Raw genomic sequence first — 12,165 nt, forward strand, 5'->3', positions numbered from 1 at the left:
GACTTTAAAGAAGTCTATTGACAAAACAAACGTATATATCAAGTTGTATTTATAAGATAGACGCAGTCATTTGTCCTAAAATCTAAAATAATAATTTATTTTTGTCAGAGCAGACAATATAAGACTCTTTGTATAATATACACATATTCACACATGTTTTAAGAAGCGTTTAATTAAAAATAAAACCCCTAAATGAGTTGAAGACGTCTTAAAAACATTTTAAAAAGTTTATTAACGGCATACATAAGTTCTCTGTCACTATCGGTGCACGTATACATATGTCTTAATCAGAGCCTTGGTTAAAGAATCCCCTAAAATCTAAAATAAACCCACTATTTTGCCATAGTGTACAGAATTACATTTTATTAAGGTTAATTTAAAACGGTATATATGAACACACACCCTGCGCTTTGTCAGGCACCGCCGGATCTTTAATACGCGTGAAACTATAGATCAGGTTATGAAAAGATTCACGGAGTTCCTGAAACCGTTTAAAATTTTATTTAGTTTAGACTATCGTCTAAATATTGTAGTATTGATGGCGCCGAAGTATATGGCTCAGGTCATTGCTTAAACTATACACGTATACGGAATATTTAATTAAATAACTTGTGATGTTACAAACAAAAGTTTTAATCGTAGCATTGTTCATGATTTGTCTAAATCTAAAATAAACATTTACTTTTTTGATACCGTAATGGGTAATTATTTTACCAACGTTGAGTTTTAGAAATCTTTAGTCGCTTTACAACACGTACCCCTGTGAAAGAATGCAGGGCTTGTGAATAAGGATGGAGGAAGTGTGATATCTGACATCAAATGCCAAAACACAAGCTGTCACACGAGCCGTCATTAAACATAACAGCATACGCTTGACATAAAACACACACAGTCAATTGATCTAAAATCTAAAATAATAATTTATTTTTGTCAGAGCAGACAATATAAGACTCATTGTATAATATACACATTTTCACACATGTTTTAAGAAGCCTTTAATTAAAAATAAACCCTAAAATGCGGTGAAAACGTTTTAAACAAGCTCTGTGGACAAATCAAACTAGGTATCCAGTATCCGAAATGTTTTAAATCCAATTTGCCACAAAATGTTTAAAATGTCCCCAGACAAATCCAAAAAGTCTCTGATTTTAATCTTTTTTAAAGATACGTCCAAAGCGTTGTGGTCTGTATCCTAACCTGTAAACAGATAAAAACAAGTTATTAGGACAAATATCTAAATAAAACAATTTTCTTATGCAAGATAAACGTACCGTGGAGATCCGCTATATATTTTGCAATAGTACACACAACGTTCGCTTTGCCTCTGATATCCAAACCTTTAAAACAGATAACACATGTTATTAGAAAATATTAAACCAGTTTGTTTAAATCTATTGTAACAGGATTAAATAAAAACACACCGGACAACACGATACAGTCGGCGTCTCTCCAAGATTTCCGTGTTACGCTGCTGATGGTTCTAGTCACGGTCTGACTTTTTTGTTCAGGCCACTCTTCTCCGCGATTTACCAGGAATAGTTAATACCAGTTTAGACAATTTCGCTGCAATACCAGAGATCGAATTTTTAGTTTTTAAATAAATCAGACAAAATACTGGAACGAACACTGCGAAACACATACATACCAATAGACTTGAGTATAACAGCTCTGCTCCATTCAAACTGATTCCGGGAGATCTCTTGTCGTTCCCCAATAAAGGTTCGGTCATAAACTTTCAAAGATTACATCACACGACCCCCCACACAAACACACCTTGACATAATATCAGCATCAGAAAACTTTGTGTCTGAACAGAAAATAGACTAGTTCAATAGAAAATATCGGCTTTAAGTTTAACCAGTTACAACTAAAATATTTTATTCTTGCGTGACTTTAAAGAAGTCTCTTTACAAAACAAACATATTATCAAGTTGTATTTTTAAGACACACGCAGTCAATTCCCCTAAACCTAAAATAATGCTTTATTTTTGTCAGAGCAGACAATATAAGACTCTTTGTATAATATACACATATTCACACATGTTTTAAGAAGCCTTTAATTAAAAATAAAACCCCAAAATGGGGTGAATACGTCTTAAAAACATTTAAAAGTTTATTAACGTCATATATAAGTTTCTCTGTCACCATCTGTGCACGTATACACATGTCTTAATCAGAGACTTGGTTAAAGACTCCCCTAAATCTAAAATAAAATCCTATTTTGCCATAGTGGACAGAATTACATTTATTAACATTTATTTTAAAATGGCAGATATGAACGCTCACCCGGTACTTTGTCAGGCACCGCCGGATCTTTAATACGCGTGAAACTATAGTGCAGGTTATGAAAAGATTCACGGAATTCCTGAACAGTTTAAAAATTTATTTAGTTTAGACTATCGTCTAAAGATTGTAGTATTGACGGCTCCGAAGGTAATGGCTCAGGTCATTGCTTAAACTATACCCGTATACGGAATATTTAATTAAATAACTTGTGATGTTACAATCAAAAGTTTTAATCAGAGACATGGTTAAACATTCCCCTAAATCTAAAATAAATTCCTATTTTGCCATAGTGGACAGAATTACATTTATTAACTTTATTTTAAATGACAGATATGAACAATCACCCGACGCTTTGTCAGACACCGCCGGATCTTTAATACGCGTGAAACTGTAGACCAGGTCATGAAAAGATTCCCGGACTTCGTGAACCGTTTAAAATTTTATTTAGTTCAGACTTTGTGTCTGATCAGAAACTATAGCTCGATAGAATACATCGGCTTTAAGCGTAGCCATGTACATCTAATATATATATATATATATATATATATGATTAGTGATTGCCTTTAAATAAACTTATGCTGTTGCAAAAGATTCAACAACACACCAGCGGTGTGACAGTCAGTATTGAGAAGCGCACGGGGCGAGCAAAGGAGGGAGGATGTTTGAGATCTGACATCAAATGTCAATAAACAGCAAATGTCGAAACACGAGCCGTCATTAAACATGACACCATACGCTTGACATAAAACACACTCAGGAAAAACAATCACTCTAAATGACCGGCAATAAAACCATTAAATACTTTCTGTCTAAAGTTGACAACTTGTACAGATTTTTGATTGATGGTCCCGCCCCCCTGTCAAAGGGGTCATAAAACACGACCTGTCAACGGGGTGGGGGAGGGGGTCATAAAAGTTTGACGAATGGTGTATCGTTACAACTACTCATATTATTCCCTGTGTAGTGTTGGATAATATCATAAAAATTATAGACTTTTTAAGCACACGTGCTAAACTGTTCACTTTAAATGCGTATATCTTCTGTATGCCAATGTTGATACCAAAATGCTTTTTTGCATAGTTGTGTTTGACACATGAAAACGTCTTGGGTTATGTATGTAACTGTTGTCCCTGAGAAGGGAACGAGACACTGCGTCTCCCCTGCCATACTTCCTGCATTCCTGTAATGCCGTCTTTGGCAATATTTCAGATAGCGATATACTTTCTGGCTCCCGCATCACCATGTCTTTGTCGTTAAGCCTCACCATTGGTTGAATTTGATATACACATTCAAACCCACTTACCCTTGGAGGCGTCCCCAAAGTGTCACCGCAGTGACGCAGTGTGAGTTCCCTCGAAAGGGAACTTTAACAATGTATCTTAAAAGGTAACACGATGTAACCTTGCTCTCACTTGAAATTTGTCCCCACATTTAGTCCTTGAATTTGAGGGAATTGCACCTGGAAAGTGCTTGAAAGGTCCTTGAATTTGAAGTTAAACTAAGGTGTCGGAACCCTGTAAATGTGACTTCTGACGCAAATAACTGAAGATCTGAAACAGTTTTGTTTAAGGCATACAGATTTGATAAGGCCAAGTATATTATGACAGATCTTTTTTTTCTCACACCCCACACCACAATTTCTGCCTTTCTGTTTGGACTTTAAAATAAATGAGAATTATCTCTGTTATGGCAAGCTAACACTACAAGATATTTGGTTGGATTTTGCTGTCGCAGACACATTTCTAAGGTCTATGACAAAACACCCGGATCGCGAACATATCCGTCCCCGTTGCGGTCACTGAAGCATGTTAAGTATGAGCAGGTCAGCAACGTGATCCAAGCCTCAAGTGTCTTGAGCTATCACAGATGCTACGGTATTGTCAAACCAGTTTGATATTATCTCCAAGTGATCTCGTATTGTGAGCGACACAATGATAAATTGTAACTAATCCAGCTAATCACAATGCAGATGGTATAAATGGTGAAATGTTGACCAATTGAAGGGGGAGTTGATCATTCATTCATGAAAAAATAGCCTTGTAATTTCTCGCGAGAATCTGTGTGAGAACACATATTTTTTAGCTTGATGCTTGGGAACGCTTCTTTATTTAATGTTTTGTAATTTGTGTACCTCATCAGCATTGTGTCGACAACATGACAAGGTGACAACAGATTAGAAGAAACCTTGTTGCATAGTGTGAGCAACACAGAGATTTGGGTAGATTTCCAATCCTGTAATGTGAGCCCAGCTTTAAGCCATTTGGCTTGTCAAATAGAAAGAGATAGATTTTGGATCTTTTTTTTTTGTTAGCTTGAACACAAAGTTCCAAACCTTTGGGGACCCACAACTGTTTCGGCCATGTAATCGTGTTAAGGCTCAGACCAATTCACCTCTGTGGTGATATTTGGCTAGTTATAGATTGTGTGCTGATTCCATATCCCCGAGACCAAGGAGTTCTGTAGGTCTGTGCCCTTGACCACTTTTACCAATGCTAGAGAATTTTTCGATTAATCTAGGAAGTTCATTGGATGGGGATCAAGAACTCATTTATAACTGCACTCTTGAGGCACATCCGAGAAAAATCTAATACCAAGAACAAAGGTGAAAAGAGGATATTGAACTTGCAATGATACCCTTAAAGAATGTTCCATCAATCCATGCGAGCGGCCTCTTTGACTTTCACTCCTCTTTGCCCGGCTCAAATTGTTTCTTTTTAGTGGAAAGGAAATAAAGGAGTGAGACTGTGTGATGTTGGGGTGACGGGGCTCTCTTCAACCTGCCCTAATAGCATATTTATGAGCGCTCTAATCTATAATGACATTTTCTATACTACCCCCATTTTGTTACTTACACGATCCAGATCCAATTCCTGGGATAATCACTAGCCGTTAATGGGGGTGACTTGAGCCTGAATTGCTTTTTAACTTAAATGGACATCTCAATTGGTGAATTGTGGGATGGACATGAAGAAGAGTTTGAATGATTATTTTGAAAAAGATTATTGAGGTGGGGAAACAAGTGTGTTTTATGTGCTCAACTTTCACCACTTTCTCTATTTCCACTATTTTTCTTACATATATTGAGTACTCTGCTTATGTAGCCTCACTCTAACACCCACATAATCTGATTGTGCTGTCTTGGATTTTAGTGCTATAGCTTCCTGTTAGATAGTACTGTGTCTGTGAGTGTGCATTTAGTTACTGATGTATCTTCATCAATTACATTTTATACATTTCATTGTTTTTTAGCTTTAAACTGAGCTCCTTTGAGATGACTGAATCTGTATGAGCTTATGTGATGTCACGGAATCTGTATAAGTTTATGTGATGTCACTGAATCTGTATGAGTTTATGTGATGTCACGGAATATGCATGAGCTTATGTGAGATCACTGAATCTGTATGAGCTTATGTGATGTCACAGCATCTGTATGAGTTTATGTGATGTCACAGAATCTGTATGAGTTTATGTGATGTCACTGAATCTGTATGAGCTTATGTGATGTCACAGCATCTGTATGAGTTTATGTGATGTCACGGAATCTGTATGAGTTTATGTGATGTCACTGAATCTGTATGAGCTTATGTGATGTCACTGAATCTGTATGAGCTTATGTGATGTCACTGAATCTGTATGTGATGTCACTAAATCTGTATGAGCTTATGTGATGTCACCAAATCTGTATGAGTTTATGTGATGTCACAGAATCTGTATGAGCTTATGTGATGTCACAGCATCTGTATGAGTTTATGTGATGTCACAGAATCTGTATGAGCTTATGTGATGTCACAGCATCTGTATGAGTTTATGTGATGTCACGGAATCTGTATGAGTTTATGTGATGTCACTGAATCTGTATGAGCTTATGTGATGTCACTGAATCTGTATGAGCTTATGTGATGTCACTGAATCTGTATGTGATGTCACTGAATCTGTATGAGCTTATGTGATGTCACAGAATCTGTATGAGTTTATGTGATGTCACTGAATCTGTATGAGCTTATGTGATGTCACTGAATCTGTATGAGCTTATGTGATGTCACTGAATCTGTATGAGCTTATGTGATGTCACTGAATCTGTATGAGCTTATGTGATGTCACTGAATCTGTTTGAGCTTATGTGATGTCACTGAATCTGTATGAGCTTATGTGATGTCACAGAATCTGTATGAGTTTATGTGATGTCACTGAATCTGTATGTGATGTCACAGAATCTGTATGAGTTTATGTGATGTCACTGAATCTGTATGAGCTTATGTGATGTCACAGAATCTGTATGAGCTTATGTGATGTCACTGAATCTGTATGAGCTTATGTGATGTAACAGAATATGTATGAGTTTATGTGATGTCACTTAATCTGTATGAGTTTATGTGATGTCACAGAATCTGTATGAGCTTATGTGATGTCACTGAATCTGTATAAGCTTATGTGATGTCACTGAATCTGTATGTGATGTCACTAAATCTGTATGAGCTTATGTGATGTCACCCAATCTGTATGAGTTTATGTGATGTCACTGAAACTGTATGACGTTGAGTGAGATCACGAAATATGCATAAGCTTATGTGATGTCACTGAATCTGCATGAGCTTATGTGATGTCACCGAATCTTTATGAGCTTATGTGATGTCACTGAACCTGTATGAGGTCCAGCGAGCATGCTGAATCTGTATGATCTTATGTGATGTCACTGAATCTGTATGGGTTTATGTGATGTCACTGAATCAGTATGAGCTTATGTGATGTCACTGAATCTGTATGAGCTTATGTGATGTCACTGAATCTGTATGAGCTTATGTGATGTCACTGAATCTGTATGAGCTTATGTGATGTCACTGAATCTGTATGAGGTTGAGTGAGATCATGGAATATGCATGAGCTTATGTGATGTCACTGAATCTTTATGAGTTTATGTGATGTCACTGAATCTGTATGAGGTTGAGTGAGATCATGGAATATGCATGAGCTTATGTGATGTCACTGAATCTGTATGGGTTTATGTGATGTCACTGAATCTGTATGAGGTTATGTGATGTCACTGAATCTGTATAAGCTTATGTGATGTCACTGAATCTGTATGATTGTCAACTGTAAATGTCCACTATAAATCAAACCTTTTAATGGTTTATTAACAGTGAAATTGTACATGTTGCTAATATGAGCAGTGTTAAATAGTCATTTAAGGAATGGGAACAGAATGTTTAGTATTAGTACTTGACATCTTTCTCTTATTTCTGTAGTTTTCTCTGCTTTGGCATGTAATGGGGCTTTACTTTGTGAGCCTTCTGTTTGTTTTCATATAATCTGGCTAGATTTAAAAGCAAAACATTTTGACATGTTTTCCTCAGCTTTGCTTTAATTGGACTTAATTATGAAATGATGCTTTTCATCATCAAGGGAAAACCTTCTGTTAAAGTTCAGTCAAAACATTCATTTTAGGAGATGTGCATGTTCAGCGTTTGCACAACGCCTTTTCAGGTGTCACACAAATCATAGTTTAATTCATATATACATCAAGATAGATGTAATTATGTAAATCATTCCAAGCTAAGTGTGACCTGTCTGGATCTACCTGTTCTAATGTGAGCAATAGTGCAAAAAAGACATAAGGAAAAAATGCAATTTGCACCTTGACTCACTTAATCTGTCCAATGATTTCCATAAATCATGCCTGATGTCATGTGACAAGTTGTCAGAATTCAACGCCACTTCCATTATTCCGGCACCCGTCAAAGCAAAGGGTGTTACAGCATGAAAAAAATAATAAATAAATAATGTGCATGAATGAATGAAACCTAATTTCACTAAAGGCGGACCTGTGGGTGATTTGATTTTGTGGAAGACATTAATCTTGTCCTCACCATCTTCATGCACCTCCAGCTACTGTGAATATTCAATGCACAGGGTTGCACGTTTTTATTGCACGTTTTATATTCACAGAGTTTGATGAGGAAACGATGGGTGTATCCCACAATATCCCATGTTTTGCTCATAAGAGTTGGCTTTGATGCTGTTACAGATGTATACTACATCATTATCTTGCTCTTAGATGAATTCACTGAAGCTTCAGCACAGTGATGAACAGACCCAAGAGTAAAGATGTTCTGTCACTCTTGTTTCTCTTTCCCATGAGAGTGCTACAGTAGGCCCGTTTCAGTTAATGAGCCCCAACTGTGCTAATGTGTGTTAAAATAGGACTATGCGATTCCCTGCTGCTTTAGCATCACAGCATTGTGACAGGCACTGGTGCATTCAAAGCGCTGTGGTACACTTCATTCTCCATGATTACACCCTAGGGCTTCAAGTTTCACTACAACAGGTCCCTATGACTGACATTCAAGGCAATGTCTTTGTCCTGCTAACTTACTGTTTGGGAACTCATTTACTGTGATTCGATTCACAATTTTTCCTTGACCGATACTGTTGTTTTAGCGAAGATAAAAAAACATAGGTGGTCACAGTAGGTGGATGTTTTCTTAAAAGATGTGGTTGAAAAATATATGTTTTTCACAGCCAAACTCCAGCAATTGTTAAGTGCCAAGAAAAATAATCATACTTGTACTTTCCTGTTGAATAGACACAAGCGTGAACTTTAGTGTTGGTCCAGTAAACCAATATAAATCCAGATGACCAAGATCGTTCAGCTGGTCACCAATTATGGGGATCTACATTCAAAACACTTTATCTGCTAGTGTTATTCAACCATCAGCCAGCATTTTATATCATTCAGTCATGACCTCTAAGAGCTTAAGCACATTAGATTATTATATGAACATTGATGTTTTTCTGAGAAAAGTAGCTTATTATGTCTTTATTATGGCTTTAAAAGAGAACTTTCATGATCATCTGAATCATTGAGGCGTTATATAAAACTACATCTTATTAGCTATTAAGGTTATTTTATACAGTGCACGATAACTGCAAGTTCCCACTTAATTTTCAGTAAAGGAGAAGTGAAGTGACGGATACGAGGTGAAGGTACTGCTTGCCAGGCTATGTCTGTTGGCGGCCCATTTCAAGATTTTATCTTTTTTATGCCTGTTTAGTGACAGTGACCAGTCAAAGTTGATGTGATTGTATTCACAAGCAAATAGTGTTTAGCATTAATGGTCAAAGAGCACCGTGGGATGAGAAATAAGGTTTCATGATGCAACTTTTTACACTTAAAAATGATACCCATCCACAATGACTTTCCACCAATTACAATAATGCTTCATTCTTTCCATGCTTACCCTATTATACCTTCATTTATAACCGTTCTGGAAAATCCACATGTTTCACAGCAACACAGTATCACTCGCACGTGAAGCTGCAGAGAAGCTTTGAATTAAGAGGGCTGATCCGTGGACTGCTACTGGGACGCTAGTCGGGGCCTGATCAACCCCGGCTGGGTCGACTGGGCGAGGGTGTATGATGTTGCGAGACCCGAAACATCCAATTTTCCCAGGATACATCACTGAGGCTGCGTCCCAGTGCATCCATGAGATGTTTCTTGCTTATGTACAGTAATCTCATCCCGACATACTGCTTGTTATTGATTGTGAGCTTTGACTAAAAACAGCAGTTAGAATCACATCATATGAATTGAAACACCTGCACATGAGATATAATAAAAGGCAGCACAAGGATAAGAGATTGTGCATTTAGAGTGGTTGTGCATTTATGACACAAAGCAACAGATATGCATAATGTGTCATCTAAATAGCTTGTGTAATGACTCATGCTTTGATGGACTTTGTGCTTTGCAGCAAGGCAAAGTCAGTCAGTCTGAAGTTTAAAAATACTTGATTGCATCAGATGTCCAATATACAGCAAACATCCCTGAAACTATTGAAACTATATATATAGTATATATCAAATATATATCAGGGCTCAACGTAGGTTTTCACTTGCCCTGCCAAAATGTTCACTGTCCCCAATAAAAAAATGTCGGTGTTACATATTTAAAAATAATAATTCAAAAGTCAAATATAATTGTACTTTTCTGCTTTGCCTGTAAGCTGACAGCAAACTGTGCAAAATATTGCATTGTTTCTTTCGTAGTGTTTTACCCAAGTAAATGTCTGCTTCCAAGATAATATACATTGATGAAAATATATTTTAGTGACTTAGGGTGAAGCACTGGCCCGATCGGGCAAGTGACAATACTTTTTACTGGCCCGAACGTCTCTCGCGCTTGCAGTCCTTTATGTATGTAAATGTTTATATATATATATATATATATATATATATATATATATATATATAATATACTGTAGTATTATGAAACTATATAATAACCATAGTAGTAATACAATTGCTAAAACATTACAGATTCCTTTCATGTAAGTTTATTCATGTTGTACTCTGTCTGTCTTTATTTATGTTAGTAGGACTTTTTGAGCCAAATCTGACATTTGGTAAATATTGCACGAATGAGCTTATGTTTCTTTGTCACACAACTTTCTGTTTTCTTTTTGGCTTATGTGATTAACTTCACACTACAGTACAGAAGCGTCTTACTGTTCCTGTATTATCTTAACACAAATTAACACTAATTCTGACAATCCTAAACCTAAGCACCGCTAGAGTACATCAATGCACAGTTTAGGCTGAGCTGTTGCTGGGCAAACTATATATAAAAAAAAACATATATGACATTGTTATATATCCATATTTGCATTCATATAAATAACTAGATATATGTAAATTGCAATAAGATATCACAAATGAGCACATCACAATATGCATACAGTATTGCAATGGTTTGCAATCATTTTAATACTAATAGATAATACTCATGCATAGTCAAAGTTTAAGGGTGATGCAGATCTTTTATAATTTATACTGATTTCCCAAACTTAAAGCATTATCTTACCATAGCAAGTTATCACATATCACATTTGTCTTCAATATCATGCAGCCCAAATAATAATTCTGTATGAGCTCCATTTTCATAACATCTTAATACAATGACTGTGTTTAAGATGTGGAAATTGGGTTTAAAGTTGAGTAAGACATCTAGTACACATGTAGAAAATTACGCATGCAAATTTCTTCTGTGTGGTTTGTGCATTTGGCTTGTTTATGTGGGTTGGTTTATATTCAGTTTTAAATTGCTAGAACTCCATGGGGTTGTCAAATGTGCTTGTATTGTTTTTCTCCTCTGCTTTAAGCTAAATGTTTTCACTGAATGCATCTTGTGACTGAATTCCGCTCTGCATTGTAGGTTCACTGGTCCTCACCTGCCATCACCCATCATCAGCAGCAAGAACTGGCTCAGGCTCCACTTCACATCCGACGGAAACCACAAGTTGAGAGGCTTCAGTGCTCAGTACCAAGGTAAGAGAGGGAAGACAGATCACTGGTGCCCTTACTCGCGTTAGTCATGCAACAAGACAAAGAAACAGCTCTGGGGCCTCGGCTGTCAAAAACACATGGTAAAAGCAAAAGTGGAATAGATTGAAAGGGTTGGTGAATGTAGAAGACAAGATAAACAGAGGCCCTCGGCCATGGGTGTCCAACAACAGCGTTGTAGGGTTCTCATGAAAATGGAAATCTGACATTCTGACATTCTGCCATTTATGTGTTTGTTTATGTGTTTTTCATTATTACATGTTGTTGCTATAAAATGTTACACTGTAAAAAAGTTAAGTAAAAAGTACTTTAAAAAAAGTAAAAAGTTATCTGGTTGCTTTAAAATTTAGAGTTAATTCAACTTTAATATTAGTTACAATACAATACAATTTTTACAACTTTTATTAAGCTAATTTTTCTTTTACAGGGGACATATCATGAAAATCTAACCTTTTCTATGTTTAAGTGCCATAATTGGGTCCCCAGTGTTTCTATTACCTAGAAAATCTGACAAAGATCAACTCAGTAACTTAGTTTCGG

The 12,165-nt window shown here is 36.4% G+C and overlaps 1 protein-coding gene and 1 long non-coding RNA gene across 2 annotated transcripts in view; one reads left to right on the plus strand and one right to left on the minus strand.

Moving 5' to 3' along the window:
• The window catches only part of csmd2 (CUB and Sushi multiple domains 2), a 364,270-nt gene that overhangs the window by 163,371 nt on the left and 188,734 nt on the right, over positions 1–12,165 (plus strand). Inside the window, exon 6 of the mRNA XM_065292427.1 lies at positions 11,498–11,610. Within this exon, the coding sequence (XP_065148499.1) occupies positions 11,498–11,610 (113 nt within the window). The remainder of the gene's footprint in view (positions 1–11,497; positions 11,611–12,165) is intronic.
• The window catches only part of LOC135781863 (uncharacterized), an 84,251-nt gene continuing 72,988 nt past the window's right edge, over positions 903–12,165 (minus strand). Inside the window, exons 4-5 of the long non-coding RNA XR_010545283.2 lie at positions 1,272–1,337; positions 903–1,197 (exon numbers count right to left, since the gene is read on the minus strand). This is a non-coding gene — a long non-coding RNA (uncharacterized lncRNA). The remainder of the gene's footprint in view (positions 1,198–1,271; positions 1,338–12,165) is intronic.

This window comes from Paramisgurnus dabryanus, chromosome 19 (genome assembly GCF_030506205.2).
Source record: "Paramisgurnus dabryanus chromosome 19, PD_genome_1.1, whole genome shotgun sequence".
Classification (NCBI taxonomy): Eukaryota; Metazoa; Chordata; class Actinopteri; order Cypriniformes; family Cobitidae; genus Paramisgurnus; species Paramisgurnus dabryanus.